Source organism: Fistularia commersonii, chromosome 7, assembly GCF_037954325.1.
Source record: "Fistularia commersonii isolate RoL2024-O1a breed Wild chromosome 7, RoL_Fcom_v1.0, whole genome shotgun sequence".
Taxonomy (NCBI): domain Eukaryota; kingdom Metazoa; phylum Chordata; class Actinopteri; order Syngnathiformes; family Fistulariidae; genus Fistularia; species Fistularia commersonii.
In genome coordinates, this window is record NC_141290.1 from 3,028,347 (window position 1) to 3,053,023 (window position 24,677).

The 24,677-nt window shown below is 43.9% G+C and overlaps 1 protein-coding gene across 1 annotated transcript; it reads right to left on the bottom strand.

Moving 5' to 3' along the window:
• Window positions 1–17,520: 17,520 nt before the first annotated feature.
• On the bottom strand, window positions 17,521–24,076 carry api5 (apoptosis inhibitor 5). Its single transcript, XM_086148755.1, has 14 exons — window positions 23,798–24,076; window positions 23,061–23,222; window positions 22,597–22,690; window positions 22,343–22,408; window positions 22,088–22,239; window positions 21,742–21,948; window positions 21,560–21,664; window positions 20,943–21,032; window positions 20,503–20,684; window positions 20,312–20,405; window positions 20,141–20,197; window positions 19,616–19,695; window positions 19,358–19,500; window positions 17,521–18,163 (listed from the first exon to the last, which is right to left on the bottom strand). Exons 1-14 carry the CDS (start codon window positions 23,867–23,869, stop codon window positions 18,084–18,086), a joined length of 1,584 nt encoding a protein of 527 aa, XP_086004881.1. The 5' UTR covers window positions 23,870–24,076; the 3' UTR covers window positions 17,521–18,083.
• Window positions 24,077–24,677: the final 601 nt, after the last annotated feature.

Sequence of the window (24,677 nt, forward strand, 5' to 3'; positions counted from 1 at the left end):
ATAAATAAAAATGCCGATTTTTCTTTCTTTTTTTTTTTCTTTTTTTTTTTTGGTCGAAGGGCTGCGTCAGTTACTAGGCATTGACGTCACGTTCAGATTCTCTCACTTCACAGATCGAAAGAGAGAGAGAGAGAGAGAGAGAGAGAGAAGGAGGGAGGAGGAGAAACACGGAGAAATAAACCGCTGTGGAAATATTAACAGGTGGGCGATGTGGCGTGGACGCGTGGAAAGCATGTTCTCCCCAAAAAAAAAAAAAAAACCTCCACCACTTGGTTTTGTTTTGGTCTTCGCTGGTTGTTTTTGTATGTGTCCCCCACTACCTCTCCCTCCATCTTCTCCACATCGCCATCCCATAATTCCACGCAGAATTCCGTAAAGGAGACACACACTCACGAAAAAACACACACACTCAGGAGGTTAGGGTTGCGCGTCGCTTCCAAACCCCCCACCCCCCGAAACAAAACAAAAAAAAACATCACCGCTCCTTCTCTTCGTCTTAATTGTAAGCCATCACGCCGCGTGGATATCCACGGGATTTCAGATTGGTGGGAGTGGGGGGTGAGTGGGGGTGGGCTGAGACGAGAAGGAAAAAAAAAGGGCTGCGCCCGTCGCATCGGTTTGTGCTATTTTTATCCCTGTCTGTAGGCCAACTGTATATGTCCGTGACTGCCGGGGCTTGCGTGTGCGCGGACACGCGTGGCGCGTCGTCGGCATGGAGGCGAAACAGCGATAACAATAACAAAAGCAAGAACAACAGGCGGATTTCATTGATATTTTTCCGGGTAAAAGAGGGTTATTTATACCAGAAAATGACCGGCGAGCAAGACAAACAAAAAAAAGAAGCAAACGCACTAACACGAGTGACAAAACACGCGTGTCTGAATAGAAACCCACGAAACAAAACATGTATAAATAAGACAAAAACGGAATAAAATTAAATAAAAGGGTGCAGTACCGCAGATCGCCGCATGGTGGCGACAAACTCAAACAAAGAAGCCCGGCCGGCGGACAGATGCGGGCTTCTTTTGTTCGTGCGTGAAACTTTGCGTGAGGGAGAAGAAGAAGAAGAAGAAGAAGAAGAAGAAGAAGAAGAAGAAGAAGAAGAAGAAGAAGAAGGAGAAGAAGAAGAAGAAGAAGAAGAAGAAGAAGAAGAAGAAGAAGAGGGGGAAGGAGGAGGAGGAGAAGAAGAAGATGTTGCATTTGCGCACAAATTTGCGCGGTTGTTTTCGATGCAAGACGGAAAAGTTGTGGACACCTGAACACTCCACGACTCCCACTCGGGAAAAGTTTTGTTCAGGAAAAAAAGAAAAGCCCACGCGTTTCACCCCACGACGCATCTCCTCTCTTGTTACTAGGAGTCCCGGCAGAGCAGGAAGCCCGAAGCTGAGGATTCCCAACAACACGTGAACACTCCCACGCAAGCAGCACCGCAAGCAGTACACCAACGCACACGCACAAAGAACACTTTTTTAAAAACCCACGACACACACACACACATACACAAACGCGTAAAGTCACGCGGGATTTCCGCCTGGGTGAAAAACGCGGACAAACAACACGCGTGAATCCCATCCACGGGAGTCAAGACGGCGCATCCCAACTACCAGACGGATGGAGGAGGGGGAGGGGGGGGGAGAGTCGGGTCACGACACGCGTGGTCGTGGGCAAAATCAGGGGAAAAAAAACAAAACACAACAACAGCGTCAACAAATCAAAACACTTACCTTCGGGATTAGTTATGGTTTTCTAAAAACTACAATGTTTGTGTGAGTGTGTGTGCGTGGGTGTGCGTGTGTGCGCCGGCCGGTCCCCCCGGTCCCCCTCCCCTCCCCGGCGTCAGGAGCGTGGAGAGAAGCGGGGTCACTCCTCCGACGGCGGCGGCGCGTCGCCTCGCCGCCGCCGCCGCCGCTTCCTCCCTCTGTGCCGCGGACGAGGACGCGCGGCGTTGCCATTCAGAATTCTGGGTGGGTGGAGGGGATGGAGGGGATGGAGGGATGGAGGGATAGAGGGATAGAGGGATGGAGGGATGAGGAAGAGGAGGGGTGAGGAGTTTTCAAATGTGAGCCAGCTGACGGAGGGAGCCCGCCAAATTGGAGGGAGGGCGCACGATTTTACCTCCCTCTCTCTCTCTCTCTCTGTGTCTCTAACCCTCCCGTGCGTGTGCGTGCATGCGCGTGCACGAATGTCTTCCAGACAGCAGACTGTGTTGGGGGGGGGGGGTACGTTCATCTACGTGCATGCGCCCGGTTTGCACAGATCATAATCGGACGCGGATGAACCCCGCGTGCATGTGACAACACGTAAAGGGAAGGGGGGGGGGGGGGGTGGTCTCGACGCACGCACGCACGCACGCACGCCCCCCCCCCCGCCCTGTTCACCAGCAGTGTGCTATTGACCTGCATTGACGTCATTGCGTCATTAGGTATCCCTTAGAAACACTGACTTTCAAAAATAGTATCAAATTAATTCAGCCGGAGAGGAGAAAAGGGGCGGGGCTTGTGAACGTTTTGAGGTTGGGGTGTGTTTTGCGTGTGTGTGTGTGTGTGTGTGTTGTGGTGGTGGTAAAAGGGGTAACAAGCTTAACCCCCCCCTCCATCACCACCACCGCCTTCTCCTCCTCCTCTTCCCTCTATTTTTTGCAGGGAACAGGGGGAGGAGGGCTGGACCAGACATGTATGCTTTCAGCAAAATCTGTAAATTCAAAAAAAAAAAATAAAAATAATAATAATAATCTAGATTTTTTTCCACGCGTGCTATAGAGAGGGGGGTGACGATGTGACGATGACGCGACAAACAAGACCCGACGAAATTAGCCCGAGGAATCAGGTCAAACAGGTCAAAGTAGAACACGCTCTTTCCATGGCGCTCTCTCTCTTCTGGAGGCTAAAAATACTACAAGCCTCCCCAGCCTGGTTGAGGAAAGAAAAAAAAAAAACTTTTCCCCGGATTTAACCTCGAAGGGTGGGGGGTGGGGGTGGGGTAAAGGGAGATCCAGGACACCTGGCTGCCGGGCAGAGAAACCTGACATGACCTCCTCCCATGTTCACAAAAACAAAAATGGAGTCGTCTGCAGGAGGCGTCCGGGCCGCGGAGCTTTCCCTGGTGCTGAAATGTCCCACCGGCTCGACAATCCCGCGATAACACGGCGACGTACGATTAGACGGAACGTCGATATTCAGCCGTTTCTTCCCCCCACCCAATGTCGTTACAAGCCGCCGTTCGATCCCGTTCAGCTCTTTTCCGGGTTCTCGTTGATGTTTTGGTTGTTTTTTTTTGGAATTCCCAAGACAGGGAAATTCGATACAAAATATAAAGATTCGGGTTATTTACTGTTCATATTCATTTGTATAATCATATTGATAATAACGTTTAAACTATTCCTAGCATGTTTCTACACTCTACTTGTGACAATAAACACTTCGAATGTTGAATCGAACCGCTTAGAGATTATTCTCTGTGACGACTTTATTCACAGCTGAGATGACGATTATTGATTGATTGATTGATTAATTAATTCATTCATTCATTATCTATATCGCTTATCCTGCAGTCGAGGTCAAAGGGTCGATCTCGCATACAAACACACAACCGTTCACCCTCTCGTTCACACGTCAAATTTACATACAACCATTCATTTGCTTATTCATAGAAGCAAAACCTTTCACTCTCATTCAAACTTCATGTCACGAAAGAATCATTCAGTCATTCATTCACGCGTCATGGAGACAAACAGCCATTCACTCATTCGTTCGCATCAAGTAAAGACAGAGATAAGGGAGCGTTCACTCTCTCACCCTTATCCATCAATCTGATCAAGACATTCGTCCATTCACCCTCTCATTCACGCGTCATACGGAGACAAAAAAAAACGTTAATATAGATACACGTTCACTCATTCATTCACACATCATGGGGACAATCGCAGAGTCACAAAGAGATGAACAACTGTTCACACTCTCATTCATGCATCTTATAGAGACAGAATCATTCATTCATTCACATGTCATAGAGATGCATCCAGAGATACAACCGTGCACGCTCTCATTCACACATCATGAACATACATCATTTATTCATTCATTCATTCATTCAGCGTCACATCAATACTTACAGCCATTCAGCCTGACATTCACACGCCATGGAGGAAAATCCAAAATTCACAGAAGTAAACAACAATTCAGTCACTCATACATTATAAACATCATTCACTCACACATAAACATCATTCACACATTATAAACACCATTCACTTACACATTATAAACATCATTCTTTCACTCATTCACACATTATAAACAGTATTCACTCACTCATTCACACATAAACATCATTCATTCACTTAAACATTATAAACTTCATTCACTTACACATTATAAACATCCTTCATTCACTCAATCACACATTATAAACATTATTCACACCCTCATTCACACCTTATTAACATAATTCATTCATACATTATAAACATCATTCATTCACTTAACCATTATAAACTTCATTCACTTACACATTATAAACATCCTTCATTCACTCAATCACACATTATAAACATTATTCACACCCTCATTCACACATAAACATCATTCACTCACACATTATGAACATAATTCATTCACACATTATAACATCATTCATCTACTCATTCATACATTATAAACATCAATTGCTTACACATTATAAACATAATTCAATTACACATTATAAACATTATTTACTCACTCATTCACACATTAACATCTCTCCCTCACACATGAACTTCATTCACACAGAGTAAACATCATTCACTCACCCATTATGAGCATCACTCATTTACACATTATAAACATTCATTCACACTTTATTAACATCATTCATTCACTCATTAACACATTATAAACATTATTCACTCACACATTATAAACAGCATTTACTCCTTCAGTCCCTTTTTATAAACATAATTCATTTGCTCACACATTGTAAAGATCATTCACTCACACATAAACATCATGACAAATTGTAAATATCATTCACTCATTCATTCACACATTATAAACATCATTCATTCATGCGTCATTTCTCTGGACAGATTCAATAATTTACTAATCCACGTGTCAAACTCAAGTCCCGCGGGCCCCATTCGGCCCACGAGAACGTCTAAGAAGGTCTGATTGTCTAAAAATAAATAAGTCAAACACGTGCGTAATGACATTTCGCACAATTCATGCTGATCATATTACCCGCGAAGTTACAGCATCCCACCATTAGATCGCAGTGTATCCACGTCAATCACATTTTGAGAGCTACAAATGATCCCTAAATGTAAAAAAGTTGGAAATGGAAGGCTACAAAGCTAGCAGTGAAAGCTAGCTTTGTAGCAGAGCAACAAGTAAACACGTGTTTTTTTTCCTCCAATGCAAATGCATATGTAACATTCCGATTAGAATGAGTAATATATTGCGAGTTATTTAACATCAAGGAGTAGTTCCATTTATTTCACATTACATTTAGTTACATTTATACTGTTATCGTTCCACGTGGCTTTTTGAGGGCAAACATTAGGCTGATGTGACCTTCGGTGAAAATGAGTTTAACACCCCTGATCTAATTTTGCCACTTTGCTCATCATTTATTCCTATACATTGGTAAATATGGCGCAATTTTATTTTAGATGATACTTTTACACTTTAGATTTTATTTATTTATCTATTTATTTATCTATCTATTTATTTATTTATTTATGTTTAGTGATTAATTAATTTATTATTTATCTATTTGAATATTTTTTATTGATTTTTTTTACTGTTTTTTTTTTTTAGCTTGTCACTGTCTTGTCCTTGTAAGTCTTGCTGCTGCTGCTACTGCTAGAGAATTTCCCAATGATGTGTTCATTGAAATATCTCATCTATCTCATATCCCATGGTGACATGAAATTAACACATTTTTTGTACTTAAGACCTTAAAACACTTGATAGCCTTAACCTTGACAATTTATATTTTTTTGTATTTCTTATTCTCCCTCCTTCCTACTATTATCTATTACTGTTATATTTTTGCTTGAAACTCTGGCACAACAATGTCCTTCGGGATAAATAAAGTTGTTCTCATCTCATCTCAAAATAATAAAAGTAATGAAATGATTATAATAAAGGTCTAATAAGCTTTTTGTGTACAATTTAGCGCAAAGGTCGAAGCCTTGTTACGTTTCGATGTAAAATCGCAAAATCACGGACGTAAACAACAACAGCCCACTCCCTCCCTCAGGTGACAGATCTGTTTTTAGAACGCCTCTTTTGACAAGCTGCCCAACCCCGGTCGAGGTGGAAAAAAAAAAAGTCACTCCGTGTGATAAGGAGGAAAAAAACAGAGTGCGGAAGAAGAGGGAGGGAGAGGCCGCTACGAAAATACTTCACCATCAGGCCTGAATTAGCTCTCGTGATTCATCGAATCGAGACACACATCTCAAATGTCGTAGGACGCTCCATCTCGTGTCCGGCCGCCATTAAGCACCGGCTCCCTGGAAAAAAAAAAACAGAAATAGAAAAATAACAGCGTGAGCGCTTTTTTTTTTTTTTTTTTTTTAATTTTAAGAGGCGCAGGAGGGAGTGGAGGATGTGATGGACATGAAGAAGAAAAAGGTTGGCGCTAGCCCGCTAAAATAGAAAGCTGATTAAAAATAAAATGTCCTCTATGGGCGGCTTTCTGCCTCGACCGGTAAAAAGAATGCGAGAAGGGACACAAAGATAGAAAGCAGGGGTGTGATAGACAGTGTGTGTGTGTGTGTGCGTGTGTGTGTGAAGGTTGGGAGTCACACACACTCATGATCTCTGACCGCGAATGACAGTAGCGCTAATGGCAGTAGCGCTCCTCTATGGGCAGCTTTCTGCCTCAACCGGTAAAAAGAATGCGAGAAGGGACACAAAGATAGAAAGCAGGGGTGTGATAGACAGTGTGTGTGTGTGTGTGTGTGTGTGTGTGTGTGTGTGAAGTTTGGGAGTCACATACACTCATGATCTCTGACCGCTAATGACAGTAGTGCTAATGACAGTAGCGCTAATGACAGTAGCGCTTCTCTATGGGCAGCTTTCTGCCTCGCCCAGTGAAAAGAATGCGAGAAGGGACACAAAGATAGAAAGCAGGGGTGTGATAGACAGTGTGTGTGTGTGTGTGTGTGTGTGTGTGTGTGTGAAGGTTGGGAGTCACACACACTTATGATCTCTGACCGCTAATGACAGTAGCGCTAACGGCTACATGCTAATAGCCGACGTGATACAATAACAGCTTTAATATTCATGGCGGAATTAATAATGGCGGACGCCAGGCTGCGGGGCGGTACAGGGCTAACACGGAGGGGGATTCGTGTGTGTGTGTGTGTGTGTGTGTGTGTGTGTATCGGAGAAGACGTCATCAAGCAGCAGTGAAAGTCACGCAGCATCCGTGGGGTCGCTGCCAAGGCTGACGACAGAGCCAGGGATCCTGGGTGTGACTAAGACTCTTCCCACCATGGAAAAAAACACCACGCTGTTTTTTTTTTCCTCCCCCCCCCCGGATCGACAGGGACGCGCCGGTCCCGAGCCCGGATTGTTTGAGCGGAAATGTTAGTCTTGATAACGAAATGAAAATATCACACACACACACACGGCCTATTGAGCGTTTTTTTTTTTTAAGCATGTCAATACAGATATTGCTTTCCAAAACATTTGCCTTGGGTGTGAGACCCCCCCCCCCCACACACACACACCTTCACTGCTTTTCCACTTGGATTTCTGCTGGTGTGTGTGTGTGTGTGTGTGTGTGTGTATGTGTGTGTTGTATACACACAGGTCCTTTTAATTTGTTTGATGTCCCCCCACCTCCCATCTGCCTTGTGGCTTTTCCATTCTGTCTCGTCTTTCTAGGAAACAGTGGGTGTTTTCGTCTGATGTTTACTATTTGGGCACACACACACACACACACACACACACAGGAGTATGTTGTTTTTTTCTTTGGGGGGGCTCTTAAACACAAATGTGATTTCTTTATGTGAAAATAAAAATGAAAAAAATCCAGATTTTAAAACGTCGAAACTTGTGCAGAACAGAATTATTTACTTTTATTTTTTATTTTTTAAGATTTTTGCTATTATGTGAAAAATAGTATCAGTCGTTTGACACACAAATTAACTTTTTTCTGTATTGTAATCAGAATCAGAGTCAAAAGCGGAAATTCTACATTTGTACTTTTTCCACATACAGGGATTTGCTGTGGTGTGAGTTAAGAAAGTTAAAAAAAAAAAAAAAAAACTAGGATTAAAGATATGAAAAAATGGGTGCTGCAAAGGAGCAAGTACTGCAAATGTGGATTTTTTTAATCTTAAAATGTAAAAATTTTGAGGATCAACAATTCTTTTTCAGAGGTATAAACCAATTTCATTCTTTCCTTGATTATTTTCTTCATCCATTCATTCTCGACACCAGCGGCCCTCAACTATTTTTTATACCTTTTTGTACATTTATGCATGAAAATGTGACGCTGGGATTCAAATAATAAAACATTTTGTCAGCTCACAATATTTAATCTGAATACAACCATTTACAATGGTTGGTACAATGGTACAATGGTACAAAATACAATACAATTTATATTAGGAAATTAAAATAATTTTGCAGTATAATATCAATTCACCGCAAATAATGCATAGCAGGCGTGTTAGCTAAGAATCTTGATATTTTCTTTTAAATGCATTTTTGCCGCTCATGTTTTTTCAAGGGCTAACTTGTGGTAGCTCGTTCAGTGGAGTTGAGTGTGACTGTAAGGTGTGGCTGTAAGGCGAAGGCAGAAACCGTCGTTTTTTAAAAGAAGATCCGAAAGGCTCAATGAACAAAATATAATATGCACCAAGAAAGGTACTAAATGATCGAGCGTTGAGCGGGCGTTGAGGATCCACGGCGTATCCTGACCCCTGACCCCTGGATCGCAGGGTAACATATACAAACGCGGAGCATTCACCCTCTCATTCACACCTCACAGGATGAGGGTGAATGCATGAATTTATTTTTCTTAACCGAATCTTAGACCCGATCATAAACCCTCCTCGTGACCAGCAGACATCTTCATTTGACGTCTGACTTCAGACGTTTTCACCTTTTTTTTTTCCTTTGTTAAAATTTAAAACCAAACACGACCCCCGAGGGTGTTTAGAGGACCGGAGGAAGACCTGCCAGGGTGTGTGTGTGTGTGTGTATGTATGTGTTTTGGGGGAGGGGGGACGGGGTTGAGTGTGTGTACAGAAGGATGGCTGGCCGGGTTTTGTTTGGATTTCAAGCCCAGATTAAGGAAATCCTCGCCCTCCCCTCCCTTCTCCCCCCTATTTATTTTTCCATCTCTCCTGTCTAAATGATGTCAATGGAAGCCGAGCTATAGTGTGCTATTTATAGCCCAACACACACTGACACAGACACACACACACACACACCACTTTCATTTCCCACCCAACAACAGCGAGCATCCCGCATCACATGACCCCCCTCGGGAAGCTCAAGAGGAAGAATCCGCCTGAATAAAGAAGTTGAATATTTATAAACAGCTTCATCACATGTCAACCCCATCCACACACACAAACACACACACACACACACACACACGGCATTGATGCGTGTGAACACGTGTGTGAACTGTATGTGTTTGCTTTCCATGCCTGGTTATTGCCCGTGTAGCCGTACTTCCCGGAGAGAAAGAGATATGGGGAGGGGTGGAGGGATGGAGGGATGGAGGGATGGAGGAGGGATGGAGATGGAGATGGAGGAGAGAGAGGCCATTGAGAGGGATGGGGAACGCGGGCGCCCCCTTGTGGTCACTTTGGGTACTGCAGCTCTTCATTCACTCACTCTGCAAGGCAGTCATTTATTCATTCATCACTCACACACACACACACACACACACAATCACTCATTCACACAATTTCTCCCTCGGAGTCTATGAATGAACCGGACTGGGAGAGGAAAAAAAAAAAGAAAAAAAAAAAAAAACATGAATGCAGGGACGAGCCATCTGTTTTTCTCAACGCCGCTGTGGAGATTTTTTTTATTTTTTTTACATTTATGTATTTCCTTTTTTTTTTTTTATTTCAAGTTTTACTTTCACTCGTGGATGGGGGTGCACCTGCATTTGCGTGCACCTGCAAAAAAAAATAAAAAAAATAAAAAAAAATAAAAATCTAACATGAAAAGTCTAAGGGGACACCGAGGTACACAGTGTTCCCTGGGTATATGAGGTTTTCTTTTTGGGAGGGGGGATTTATGCACAAACCAAATAACACCCCTCCTCTCTCTCTCTCTCTTTCTCCCTCTCTTTTTTTTTTTTCTCTCTCCCTCTACTCCTCGTTCTGTCTCTTGACATTCACATGCCGGATTACGTAACACGGTTGAGGAGGGGGCTGATGTGTGTGTGTGTGTGTGTGTGTGTGTGTGTGTGTGTGGGAGGGGGGGTTGGAAGCTGGAGGAGGAGGAGGAAGAAGAAGAGGAGGATGAAGGGGGAGGGGGGGAGGTTGCGTGTTTTAAAGTCTCCTTCAATCACGGATAAACGCACGGTTTGCTGCATAAGCGTCTTCGATTGAGAACTCGATTGAGAGCTTTTTCTTTTTTTTTTTTTTTCTTCTTCTTCTTCTTTCTTTTCCAGCCTGCCTTCTATTTCTGAAAGGCGGCCGTGATAAAAATAGCACCCTCTCTTATGGAGGAAAAAAAATAATAATCCAAAAAAAAAAAAAAAAAAAGATTTCCAAATATAAATGTGTGCGCAAATGAATTCTTACAAATAAAAAAAAAATGCTCTTTTTGATTGAATGAAGCGTGAATAACGAGGCGCCCCGCACAAAACGCAACACGTTTCCTGACGGCGTGTGCGTGTGCAAAATGCGTGCGTGGCAAGCGGGCACGCGCCTAACGTACATCCCGCCTTCCACGGCGGTCGCACGTGCAGCCTCTCGCGCCCAAGTTGACACGTTAGCACTCACTGGCTGCTATATTTAGCGCAGGCGCACAGCGCTGTTACTATTCCCGGCGTCGTACATGAGGGGGCGGATCCGGATAGGGCGGATTATTTAAATAAAAAAAAAATATATATATGTATACCTTACACAGCTCTGGGAAAAATAAATGGGAGAGGTTTTTTCTTTTTTTCCAGAAATCAGCATCTCTGCAGAAAGATGAGGAAAAGCCATTGTCCTCTTGCATCGAAAAGTAACTGGATATTTTACAAAAGAACTATAGATGATGCCGAAATGAGAGTTGTGGCGTGTTGATTTGTGTTACGGATATGCTGAGTGTTCGGTCGCCTCGCTTACTTGAATTTTTGTAAGAGGGCGGTTCATGTGCCGTGGAAGCTGAGGACGGCAAAGATGGTTAGAGAAAGTCCTTCAACTGGCCAGGATGACTGTGTTGGCTCCTAGAGGCAGAAGCAGGTTGTGCAAAGTTAGAAAAAAGCCCTTTGTTGATGAGAACCAAAGAAGACCCAGGCTGATGTTTGCAAAAGTCAAGAAGGATGGGACCACAGAGGACTGGAGTAGACATCTTCTCTGAGGAGACTCATTTCCAGTTTTGTCCAACACCTAGGGGTCTAATGTTTACGCGAGACTTAGAGAGGCATACAAGTCTTGCACCCACTAAGAAATTTGGTCGGTGGGTTCGACTTTAAAAAGTGAATCAAACGACGTACGAGGTTCTCTTGGAGGAGAACCCATTGCCTCCTCTTCTGACGATGTTCCCTGATTGTGTGGATCGGTATTCCCAACAGGACAATGCGCCACGGACACACCGCGAGGTCCATCGAGGTGCGGATGAAGGACCACCGGCTCAAGACCTGGTCATGGTCAGCCTGATCTCCAGACCCGAACCCCTTTGAGAACCTCTGAGATGCAATCAGGAGGAAGATGGTTGGTCACAAGCCACCAGACAAAGCTGAGCTCCAGGGATGGAGTAAAGTCACCTAGAGAGGCCGGGGTCATCCAAGCAAATACTGATTTCTGAATACATCCCAAGTTAAAACATTACTTACATGTTGTTTATATATAATCCGAAAAAACACTGGTCTTTTTTCCTGGTATCTCAGCCTTTTTTTTCCATTTTCTCCAAATAAATCCTCCAAAATATGGTAAAAATATTCCTGTTTTGGAATTTGGGAGTCACGCTTTTAGTAGCTTGTAGAATGGAACAAAAATGTTCATTTACACAAAGACATGTCTATAAATAGCAGAATTTGAAAAACTGGTAAGTCTGTGGTGGTCTTATTTTTCTTATTTTATTTTATTTTTTTACTTTTGTTATTTTATATATATATATTACATATATACATATATATGTTAGTTGCAGCAATTCCAGAGATATGAGTGTGAATGAGAGGAACCCAAGAGGAACACTGAGGCTCCAGGGAGTGGAGATAAAGAAGCTGGAGGAGTTTAAGTACTCAGAGTCCAACAGTCCAGAGCTATGGAGAGGGTGGAGAAGAAACGGGTTCAAGCAGGTTGGAACAGCTGGAAGAGGACATGAAGATCCAACTCCAAGAACATGCAGGAGATCTTAAATGAACAAAAAATGAGCAAGTGAATGGTGGCAACTGGACTTGATTTCTTCTCCCTGAAGAAATCTTCTTCTCTTTCAATGGCGGCCAATCATCTGCGTCCATCTAACCCTCTCCTCTCACATCCATAAACCTTCTTCTAGTTCTCCGACCTCAGCATCCACCCACCCAGATCTTCCCCACGTCCAAACCATCTCAAGTCTGATTTTATCTCCAGAACATCTAACACGTGCCGTCCTTCTTAATGCCTCTCCATTCTCCTCACTCCTTGAGAGGAACCTCCACATCTTCATCCATCTTCTCCACCTCCTCAGGAGGGGGTGAGGGGGGCGGATGAAGACAAATAGAAACGGAGAAGCTATTTTTGTCGTCCGTCCAGACGGTGAAGGTGCAGCAGAGACCCGACGACCAGTTCAGCACCGAGGACAGCGACGCCTCTCCTCCTCTTCTTCTTCCACACTTCTGCACTAAGAGTTGCTACACACACTTTGGAGATGTGTTTCCATGCTACTTTCCACACACACACACACACACAATGGGTCGGCTGCATGTGAATGAGCGAGGGAATCGTCTCTATGACGAATATGTCTATAAGTCTATGTACACCATGTGAGTGAGAGGGTGAATGGTTGCGTGATAATAAATGATAGGTGAATGAGTGAGTGAATATCTGTGCACGAGAGGGTGAATGATTGTATTTATCTCTTACATGTATATGAATGAGTGAATGTCTTTCTTTATATGACATGAATGGTTGGATCTGTATTTATATGTGAATGAGTGAGTGAATAAGTGATTCTCCGTTTTTCCTAGGTTGGTGAGGGATTGTGTGCGTCTGTATCCATATGACAAATAAATGAGTGCGTCTTTGCTGCCTTTATATGACAATAACTGTTTCTATAGCAGGGGTGGGCAACCTTTAACATCCAAAGAGGCATTTGGATCCGGTTTCCACGGAGAAGAAAACTCTGGGAGCCGCAGTTACTTTTTGTCGTCTAAAATAAAGGTACCACTGTATATATTGCTGTTTCATATTTTGCCTACCTGGGGTTGAAAGTGTCAACAAATTGACGGCTTCTTGGCGGGTATACCGGCGTCCGCGAGTGTGACGTATATTTTGAGCGTGGAAAAATAATGAATATAGTTTTTATTTTAATATTTCAAGATCCCAACAATCTTCCACTTTAGAACTAAAATTAAAAAAATACTTACAATTTATTTTCCCAAACCACTCTGAGCTGCAGTGCAAGGATGAAAGAGCCGCGGGTTGCCGACCCCTGGGCTAGTAAATGAGCCGGTGAATTATTATATTTATCTCCGACGTGCAAATGAATAAGTGAATGTTGCCTCTATATGACGTGTGAATGAGAGGGTGAACAGTTGCATGCCTATGGGGTGGAACAACAATTTCCTTATAAATAAAGTTGTTCTTATTCTTATTCTATCTATATGTGAATGAGTGACTATCCCTTTCTATACGTTGGTGAATGAGAGGGTGAATAATCGTATTTGTCTCCGACATGCGAATTAGCGAACGCGTGTTTGTCTCTATAAGACGCGTGAACGGTTGAATGTGTTTATATATGTGAATGAGTGAGTGAATATCTATTTCTACAGCTATATTAGCGAATGAGATATTTCGTGTGAAGGAGTGAATCTGCATAAGTGGATCCGGGCTCTTGTCCAATCGCAGCTGCGATAAGCCCGGCACCCCCTGGATCACGAATGAATGAATGAATGAATGAATAGCATATTCGCTAATCGGTTGCTTATTTGAACGTCTCGCTTGTGACGTGGGAGGAGGAGGCGCTTTCGGTCACTGTCACCTGTGCGCCTCCAGGAGCTCCATCTTGGAAATAGCATTATGGGATGCCATCTTCCACGGGAAACATTATTTCGTGGGAAAGTTTCGGCCCTCCCTTCTTACCCTGGGGCGGGTCGCAAAGTAAGGGAACCCACTGAGTCCCGCCGAGTTGCTTGAGAACTATTGATTTACCTTCACTTCTCCTCTCACATGGACTCGTACGGCCGCTCCATCCTCCTTTGTCTCTTCTCCGAGGGTCGTCTTCTCCTCCTCTTCCTCCGCCGCCAATGCTTCTGCTTCTGCTGCTGCTGCAGCCGCCCACTCCCCCTCCTCCACCACTTGATTATTTTCAGCTCTGCAATGTGTGTGTGTGTGTGTGTGTGTGTGTGTGTCAGGCGCTGGCTGGAAGACTGGCGGGCTGGTTTGGGAAATACCTGGTCACGATCAATGAGGAGGGAGGGGAGAAGAAGGAGGAGAAGGGGGGGGGGTGGATGGTTATGGTGGTTGTTTACTGCCCCCTACTGGTTGTTATTAGGAAGTAAAAGTGAGCAGTAACGCGATAACATTATGTTTTTTGAGGAAAATCCAAATATTTAGGATGGATAATGGGTCAAAAACAGGTTGGGGATCGGGAAATTTGTGTCATTTAATGGAAAATACATGAATACGTGCAGGGTTTTAATCCTTCTGCCAGAGATTGGCTGCAAACATCTATCGGTTGATTATTTTGCATGCCGTTGGAGGGAAAAAGGGGGATACTTATCCCTTCCCGTCTCCGCTTTCTGGATCGCGGTGTACTCCTGTGCCAGAACATGAGCGGGAATACAAAGAGACGAAAAAGAAAGGGGGTTGTGGTGGTGGTGGTGGTGGTGGTGGTGGGGGGGGCATCATGAAAAGCTATAAGTGACTGCTCAGCCTGGGATATAAATAGATCGGGTTGCTCTGGGAGGAAAACCCTGGTCTGGAGCGCCGCCTAGAGGGAAGACTCTGCAAGGACGAGGATGATCGGGCGGGTGGACGACCTTCTCCAAGCCTGCCTGCATGCAAAAAATATATATGTGCATATAAAAATACATATTACACATTATTTTACAAATATTTGGAAAAAAAACATGCAGAATATTTCTATATGATGGGTGCATGAGTGATGTGGAGTTTGCATGTGGGTTTCCTCCCAAAGTTCTAAAAACATACAGGGTGTTAATTGGGAAAAAATTGCCCCGAATTAGTGAGTGAGTTAATGTTTGTCTGTATAAGTCAGTTCAGGGTGTACAGTACTGAATATTTCAGTCATTTTTTTCCCGTTCATATTTTCCTAGTTATAGCTTGAATTAACATATTTCTATTCTTTCCTCACAGGTCAAGACTCCCAGATGATTGGTGCAATATTTAAAATATTTAACAGGGACTATTAAAATATATCTTTCCATTTTTTTTCTGCACATTTGGCATTGTTATCAACCTTTACCCACACCTTCAATTACCGTGTTTTTCTTGCTTTTAAATTCTACCATCCTGTCGACTGGTTTTAAAGAGTTGCCTCAGTCGATTGAGAAAAATAGGAGTCTGAGCGCCACTCCTCCTCTGAAGCAACCGCCCACACACACACACACACACACACGTGTCTCCACATGCAGACCTGTGAGCTGCCAATGGGAGATCAGCTTCTTCTATCCTTGTGAGAACCGGTGGCGGCGGCGGGTGGGTGGGCGTCCATCCTGCATGCAGTTTCACCTTAAATTGAATTTGAGGCATAGAGAGAACATTCAGTTAAGGGTGGGGGATCAAAAGCACAGGATCAGAATCTCCTCCTGCGATGCTCTGTAGTCTTTCTGTGAAAAACGCAGGGAAACCGGGGATCTGCTCTGTTTTAACCTTCTCCAGGCAGATGTTGCAGATTTGCGACAGCCAAATATCAGATTTTTCCTGCAACTACAACTTAATTTGAGCCTGAGAGGGTTAAAACATTACGACAAATTCAAAATCTTGTAATTTGATAATATATATAACACAACTCAAAACACACGGTATAGTCGGATCCCCCACCTGCTTTCACTCGGATTTCGTTGTAACAGCCGTTTCTTCAGACGGTCTCCGGTTTGATGCTGCATGAATGGATAAATGGTTGTATATTATATATGATACTTACATGGTTGTATTTCTCTGTCTATGTGAATGAGTGAATAGTTGTAATATGTATAACATAGGAATGTTTTCTTTATATATGTGAATGACTGAATGGTTGTCTGGCTATGATATGTGTGTGAATGTTCTACGTCTCTGAAGCATGAATGAATGAGTGTTTGTTTTTATATTGTCATGTGAGTGTGTGAAAGGTTGTATTCTTCCCGTGCCGATTCAACGGCTGGATTCGTCTCAGCGGTTCCGCATGGTCTCGCCGAAATATCCGAGGTCTTCCCCGAAGGAGACCTTGTCCAGCTGGGAACAGATGTTGCTCTAGAACCTCGGAATTGACGGTGCCTCTCCAGATGGGTGGTTTTAAATGTTCAAATTTGGATTCACCGGCATTCGCTTTTGACCTCTGACCTTCTGAGGATGTCAAACACAAGAGGGCGGGACCTTGAAAATCTTGGCGACTCTGCGTGGAGGAACACCAAATTGTTCCATGTTTAGACATTAAACTGCCCATATTTACATCTAAGAGGCTCCTTGAAATACCTGATTTTATACTAAATCTCATTTCCGACTCGCTACTGCTTAACCTGGCTTGCTATCGAACTCCCCCGGTTCCCTGTCCGCACTTTTGTTGCTGGGGACGAATTGTTTTTTTTTGAGATTTGCAAATCATCGCATGCCGTTTTTATTGCCAATCTACCAAGCATCCTCGTTGGAGCCTTTGGAGACGCAAAGTGCGAATCTGGATTTTCAAACTCGTAAGCCTGCACTTATGGGTAACTGATAAAATAACTAAAATCCATAAACATCTGTTAAGCAATATTGAAGAATTGTCACTGGATCTACGGGGGAGAAAAAAATCTGTAAAATAACCTCAAACCAACCATATTATTTAAAACCTCTTACTCAAACTGTCACGTTTATGCTTTTGTGTTCCAAAGGTAGTGGATCCTTTGCTAAAATTACTAATTACTTCGGCGTGTCCCCTTGCTGTGGTTCAAATTTACTGCGTGGGGCTTCGAAATCACACATGAAAAGAAAAGAAAAAAAAATTAACACTTCCATTCAAGTTTATGATAAAAATCCAATGAAACAACATCATTGATTCATATAAAGGAGCGAAAAAAAAAAGAACTCAACTCTAATAAAAAAAGATTAAATTAAGAAAAAAAGGAAAAAGGTAGAAAGAAACGCATTCGGCAACATGATGCAAAACAGGAGGATCGTTCTCTTCTTTTCGTACAACAATTGGACAAAAATATTTCACCAGTTACAACTTGGCAGTCTTTTGTTTCACAAAAATACACAAAATATTCTAAAAAATGAGGAGGGGATGAGGATGGGGGAGGGTGTTTAGGGTGGTCGTGGCCGAGAGGGAGAAAAGGGAATCGATGGAAACGGTGGCTACAAAAGTCCTTAAGTTTGCTATTTTGCCAAACAGGAACAGGGAACCAAAGCAAAAGGGTGCGAGTTGAGAAAGTGGAGACCAGTCCGGAACGGAAACGCAGAAAGGCGGTTTGGGGGGCGTCTGGTGGGGTGGAAGGTGGTCCGCCTCGGGGCGGCGAAGATCCTGATGCGATGCAGTTCTGATGAGCGGTGACCGGTCGCGGGAGCCTCAGTAGATCCGGCCTCGGCTTCTGTTGCCCCGGGTGCCAAAGCCCCGTCCGCGGCCGCCCCTGAAGCCCCCGCGCTGCTCTGGAGGCGCGAGAGAGGAGGGGGTGGAGGGTTAGCATGGGAAACCAGGACCGATTTGTTGTGAGTTGGCGGGAAAATGGCAAAATGCGCCGATCCGGTGTATTTTCGGATCTCTAGCTTCCTGTGACGGTGACGCGAAGGACAAGTACTGCCTCGGCATTTGAACGCTTACATGGGTTATTCGTTTTGCTGTGACTTTTCACCCGAACTTTCGCAATTTGTCACGGTGTCGCTGACTGCCATGTAGTTTTGGGAAAACAAACACTCCCCATAAATCCCATATTTTTCATGCGAACATAGAAGGGTGCGTATTTAACCATTTATTGGCAAGGGGAGGCGCATCCTATATTAGAATCTAGAGGATCCATTTAATCGCATTAAAAATAGCATAATTGACATTATAACATTATATATACACTTTGTGGATATCTATCTATATATATATATATATATATAGATATACACTTTGTGTATATCTATATACATACATATATGTATATATATATATATATATATATATATATATATATATATATACACTTTGTGTAAATAATGTTATAATGTCAATTATGCTATTTTTATGCTATTTTTATTTTTTTATTTTTTTTTATTTTTATGCTATTTTTATATTATGCTATATATTATTCCTGTTTTATATATATATATATACACACACACTTCGTGTAACTAATGTTATATATAATAAATAAAATAAGAAATAAAATCTTTATATATATATATATATATATATATAGTAAAATATGGTTTTAGTAGTGGATTGGAACATGTGTACTTGTATATATAGGTTTGTTTGTCTAATCATATTTAAACAACATTTTAACTGTCAGGAACACAAAAATGCAAATATATTGATTTACATGGGAGTAAATAGACTCATGCTTCTTTCCACTCCTTTTCTAAATTGTCATTATTATTTTCTATTTTGTAAATTTTTTTTGCATGAAACAAGATAAATAAAGGCCGTAAGAAAAGACATTGCAGGACTCTTCTATCGCGGTGACTGGGTTGCATTAAAATAACGACAAGGTTTTTGGCGACCGCTAGAAAAGGAAAGGAATTTCCCATCCATAGCTAAGTAAAACATCGAAATTCAGGAGAGTTTGTTAGAAAGAAAAATGGAACAAAAAATGAGAATCCAAACAAGAGGAGGGGGAGAATCGATGTTTTCTTTACCGTAATTAAAGTTGCCGATGGTGGCGCTGTACTTGCCACTGGGTGGGTTGTAGATTTGCCGGGCGTCCCGCCGCGGCTGCGGAGGGATCTGTTTCTTCACGCCGGCACCGGATCCCACGTCATCGCTTGATGGGCGCTTCTGGCTGCAGGTCCGAAACAAAAAAAAAAAAAAGAGAAAGAGAGCGAGCAGGTTAAGAAGGGTGCAGCCGAGGGTGAATCCTTTTGATTCATGTCAAAGTCCGAGGGAGGCGAACTTACGCGACTGCATCCGCCTTCTGGACGGGCTTCCAGGACAGGGTGACGGTGCTCTTGAATGACGGAGGGTTGTGGAAGAGGTCCTTGACACAGAACAGGGTGTAAATACATACAAAAAGCAGGGGTCGAGTCGAAGAACCCAGCGGCGCTGCGCCAAATCTGGCTAAAAATGCAGTGCGCCAGCCAAAGAGACCATCTTTGGCTGTTTGACCAATCACGGCACGCGCTGATGGAGCCTGTGATTGGACACGGGCTCCGACAGCCCTAACTTGTGTTTGGTTGTGCTAAAAAAGGCAAAACAGGAAGTGAGCATTGTTCGCAGCGCTGCTCACGATCGATCTAGCATGGACTGAACAGAGTCGGGGATGGAAAGCATCAGGCTTCGGTAAAAGAAATCACCCTGGACGCCAATCGGACAACGAATGTTCCTCCAAAACACAGTATCAAACTGGTCCGGGAGGATTTTTTTGCAGCGGTCAGGCACGTTGTCGACCAAACCCGCGGCTAAACGGAGCAGGCGGGGCCTACCTTGATGAGGACGTTGATATTGTTTGTGATCTTAAGAGCCACCACTTTGATCTTGTTCTGAAACCATACGTGAAGAAAAAAAAAAAACAACTCAATTCTCTTTATTTTTTCAGGCAGCAATGATTAATTGAGTTACTTCTACTTGTATTTGCCAAAAACCAGAATGCTTACCTCGTCTGTCTTCAGGGCGTCTCCCGTCTTGCCTTGCAGGGCGACTCGCAACTGCCGGATGTAGACCTGCAGGCCGCGGGCGAAATACTGTAACCTGTGGAAACAGGATGGGCAGGGAGGACCGTGTCACGTGTGGCGCTTTGCGTCCGAACTGAGCTCGCTTGGTTTTCGTATTTGTGTCGCCGCGCGACCTGATCTTGAAGTCCTTCTGTCGCTCGGCGTCCACTTTGCTGAGGAGGAAGTCGGGCAGCTTCTTGCAGAGCTGGTGGAAGCTGAAGAGGAGACACTCCACGTAGCTGAACTGGAGTTTGGGCTCCTCGCTCGCCGAGTGCTCGCCGTTCTCCACCTCGTCCGGGGGCAGCGGCATGAACTCCTGCAAGGGGGGGGAATAAAAACAAACATTTTGGATGCCATCCAAATGGCAGATGTGAAAGTATAATAAATACACTGAATTGGATTTAAACAGCTTCTCGGTTCAGTAACAACAGTAACCGCTTTGTCTACATAACTGCTTCGGAATCGTCTATTTTTATGAACAATTTGTGAATTTGTTGTAAATAATGGCACTCACTGAGAGCCCGGGTATCTCTGTCGTGATGATCAGTGTGTGTGTTTGTGTGTGTGTTCTCACCAGCAGCTTGGCGAACAGCATGTTGAGGTTCGCCTCCAGCTTCTCCATGTCCCCGCAGTACGGACTCATCTCCGCCAGAAGCTTCAGCACCTACGCGCACGCACACACACACACACACACGGTTTTGCAGATTCAGCATCACACACGATCCGCTTTCAAAAAAAACACGAGGCGAATACCAACGCGAATATGTTCAAAGAGCGGGATGACACAAATCACATCATGAGTCTTTTCATTTCCGTAGCGCCGCCTCTTCCCCCATGGGCGCCAGGATGAACATCCTGGCCACCAACGCTCACTCGAGCCGACGTTGGCCTATTTCCATTATTGGGTTTACACTATTAACACTTCTTGGACATCCCGTGGTTGGTGTAGTTATTTTTTTCCAGACATTCCAAAAATATGACAATAGGCGGGGATTTCATATACATCAGTGGGATTTTTTTTAAAATTATCAATTTAAAAAAAAATCAAATAAAAATACAGGTGACATACTCCAGAAGTGATGCATAAATCCATATTAGACATCACACCTGTATTGTACAGTGAATAGCCTTCCGTTTCGAAATACATCTTTCCACAGCTAAAGAGAGGGGGAAAAAAAATTCAAAACTAACCTCTAGCTGGATGTCCAGCTCAGCGACGGGGCTCGTCAGGGTGCTGAGGTTGGGCAGGACGTGTTCACAAAAGTAGGTCACGAAACGAGTGGAATGGACATTTTTCTACAGGAGACGGGGAACACTGTCAGCGGTGAATTTTTTAACTCGCTGTGTGTGAGACATGTGGTTGTTCCACTCACGGAGAAGAGCGGCAGGGCCTGGCGCGTGCACTGCAGCAGCCGGTCCACGGTGTCGGGGTCACCCGGGTTGAGGGCCTGCTCCAGGTAGGCCTGCTCGACCACCAGCTCCACCAGCTGCTGCCGCCCGTTCACTGTCTGTAGCACCCGGAGGCCGGACACGAGACGCATCAGCAGCACGAACTCCTCGCCGGTCACGTCCTCGAGCACCTGGAGAAGCAGAAAAGACTCCCCTTTACTTTGGTTCTATTGACAATGTCAACCATGGGGCTAAAAGCCGTGGTACATCTTGGTTTCAGACCATGAGCTGCTGTGATGCAGTCAAAGATCACCGGTTGATTCCGCTCACCTTCTTGGTTTCTGCAAAGACGTATTCCTCCATCTCCTTGGTCATGACATCCTCCGGCAGGGTCTTGAGTTTGGTCGAGAGGAACTTGATGGCCCTCTCTCGCACGATGTCTTCACCTTGCAGGATCTGCGAGAAGAGGCCCGTGAGCGTGCCTGCGGGACGAAAATAAAAAAAGGGGGATTTCAGACAGGGTGACCAGGCAGGATGCTGAAACCACAAACAGAAAGGTGGACGGGTGAAGAAGTGAACACTTACCTTTTGCGTCCATCTTAAAGATAGAAATGAGCGAGGCATTCACTTGGTTGAACTCTGGAGTGTCATCTGAAAGCAGAAATTCATAAATACAGAATATAGTGGTGGCCTCGTCACCTAATCAGCCTGAAATAATTTACGCATATCAGTCTTAAAGATATCATTCGACAATAGGTCGACGCTTCAGCGAAGTTGCCTGATCCGAGAAGCATGTCCCCACGGTGGACAATCAAGTCTGGGTCGGCGGCATTGAATACCTGTCTGGAGGAGCTGGGTGAGAATGTCTGCGACCTTGAGAATGTTCTCGCCGGTTGCGAATCGGGGGAGCTCCTTAATGGCTTGCCGTCGGATCTGGATGGAGTTCAGAGTGCAAATTAACGGGGGGGAGGTGGAGGTGAATGCCAAGTGTTATACTCGGTGACAGTATCAAACAGAATTTTGACAGCATGAACTGACAGTTGAACTGATGTGGATTTTCAGGCCGGCCTCAGAAAAGGCCCAGCGGATGACCAAGCCAGATCCCATGTCAACACCTGATGTTTAAAACTCTTAAGACTTTGGCATTTCAAAAAAGGTTCACATAATGACCATACATATATTCATGCTTATGCTAATTAAACCCACCGCACCAGTAAGGACTGTAGTAAAGACAATTTAAACATGACATTTTTGAGAAGTGTACTCTCAGAATCTGTCCAGTCACTTTGCTTCTCATACGCACCGACACGTCGTCGACTTCGCAGAGATCGAGCTGGGCATTGAGTGCTGCGTCTGACAGCTCTGGGAAGCTGCTGAAGAACTTGGGGATGAATTGTGCCGCCAGGCGCTTCTCCTTGGGGCCGCCTTTCACCCCATCCAGGATGACTTGGTAGGCATCCTTATGCTGCAGAACGAAGAGAAAATATCAGCAAATGCATCGCCCATGCTGTGACATGTGGTGCACACATGACTCTTCAAAAGTCAGACCTTTTCAGTTAGTCTACACTGGGAAACGACGAGATTGGCAAGTTATTACCAGCTTACAGTTTATAAACATAAACACTGCATGTTTACAAAAAGGAACCCTGATACAAGCCAATCGCCAGCTCACAGGCTGCTCAATCACTTATGATTAAAGATTGTCAAAACAATAACTTTATATAGCATTAATAGCTCGGGCACCCTGGGAAGCAGTTTCCATTATAATTTAAGAAGATTTTTACATTTTGGGGGGATGACTTCTTCTTTCTCTGGCTGAAATAGGGGGACAAGTGAACGTCAAACGCCATCCCGTACACCGGCGTAGTAAGTAAGCGTCCGCTGGTCACTACGCTAGGCTAACCGCCGCTAGCTTAGCACGTCCGTGAAAACATTACGTAAGTGCATAGTTATAAACAGTGGACGCATAGTCAACATTTAGCGCCACGGCTAAACGTCAGCGTTCTCAGTCAAATAAAGTTTAAAATCGAAACCGGTTACCTGGCTCAGGTTGTCCTTGGCATCGGCAAGGATCCCGTAATTTCGATAGAGATCCTCGATAGTGACCGCCATCAGCGTGCGTCCGGGTGCCTGCCGCGCGAGATAAACTGTCGATAAAACCCGTTAAAAAACACCTTCGTCGTTCAAGTGAGTCTTACTAAGTCGAAAGTAACACTAATCGAAGACGGTTTAGCGGGATATGCGTCCAACGGAAACAGCGAGGGGAGATGAAATTTCGAGAAGCCTGTGAATGGACACCCCCCACTGTCTTGTCTTCCCGCAATGTTCCAGAGCGCGTTGGCTAAATCGCTACGGAACAGTGAACACAGCGCATGCGCAGATCTGGCCAATAGTGTGGAGCGTTGCAGCACATGTGACAGGAGTACGCGCAGAAGGTATGCGCACTGACCCCATGCCGTAGACGGTTTTTATCGGTTGATAAATAAATATCAGGAGTAAAATTGGAAGTTGTTCAAACCAGAGGTAATTCAATGAAAAATCTAATTTTGTTTGCAAGATTTGAAACAAAATGTAAAAGTGAGCACATATTTTAATATAACAAATCAGGCATTCACGCACCCCAAGAAATTTGTAGTTAACAACTGTTACTTTTATCCCCCTTCTGTAGAGCGGAATTAATCTTTTGTCACCGAAAAGCCATACTGATAATAAGATGAGAATTAGAACACTACTTAGTCATATTTTTAAACAGCGCAATTTGAAACCAATCTTATGTTAAACCAAATACAAACATATTGTCAGACATAGATTCCAATGATGTCAAAATCTTGACCAATCTAACTAAGTGGTGCATCCCAAGGGGTTCATAATATTATATAGTGTGGAAAAGGTAAAAGTCTGCAACTGGACTTCTTCATCA

Bases quoted from the DNA above. Each gene is read 5' to 3' on its own strand.
- api5 (XM_086148755.1), bottom strand. From the start codon at position 23,869: ATGGCGGTCACTATCGAGGATCTCTATCGAAATTACGGGATCCTTGCC. The intron at 21,033-21,559 runs GTTAGTTTTGAA...GCGTGCGCGTAG, and splicing joins AGCTGGACATCCAGCTAGAG to GTGCTGAAGCTTCTGGCGGA. The intron at 19,501-19,615 runs GTAAGTTCGCCT...TCGGACCTGCAG, and splicing joins CAGAAGGCGGATGCAGTCGC to CCAGAAGCGCCCATCAAGCG.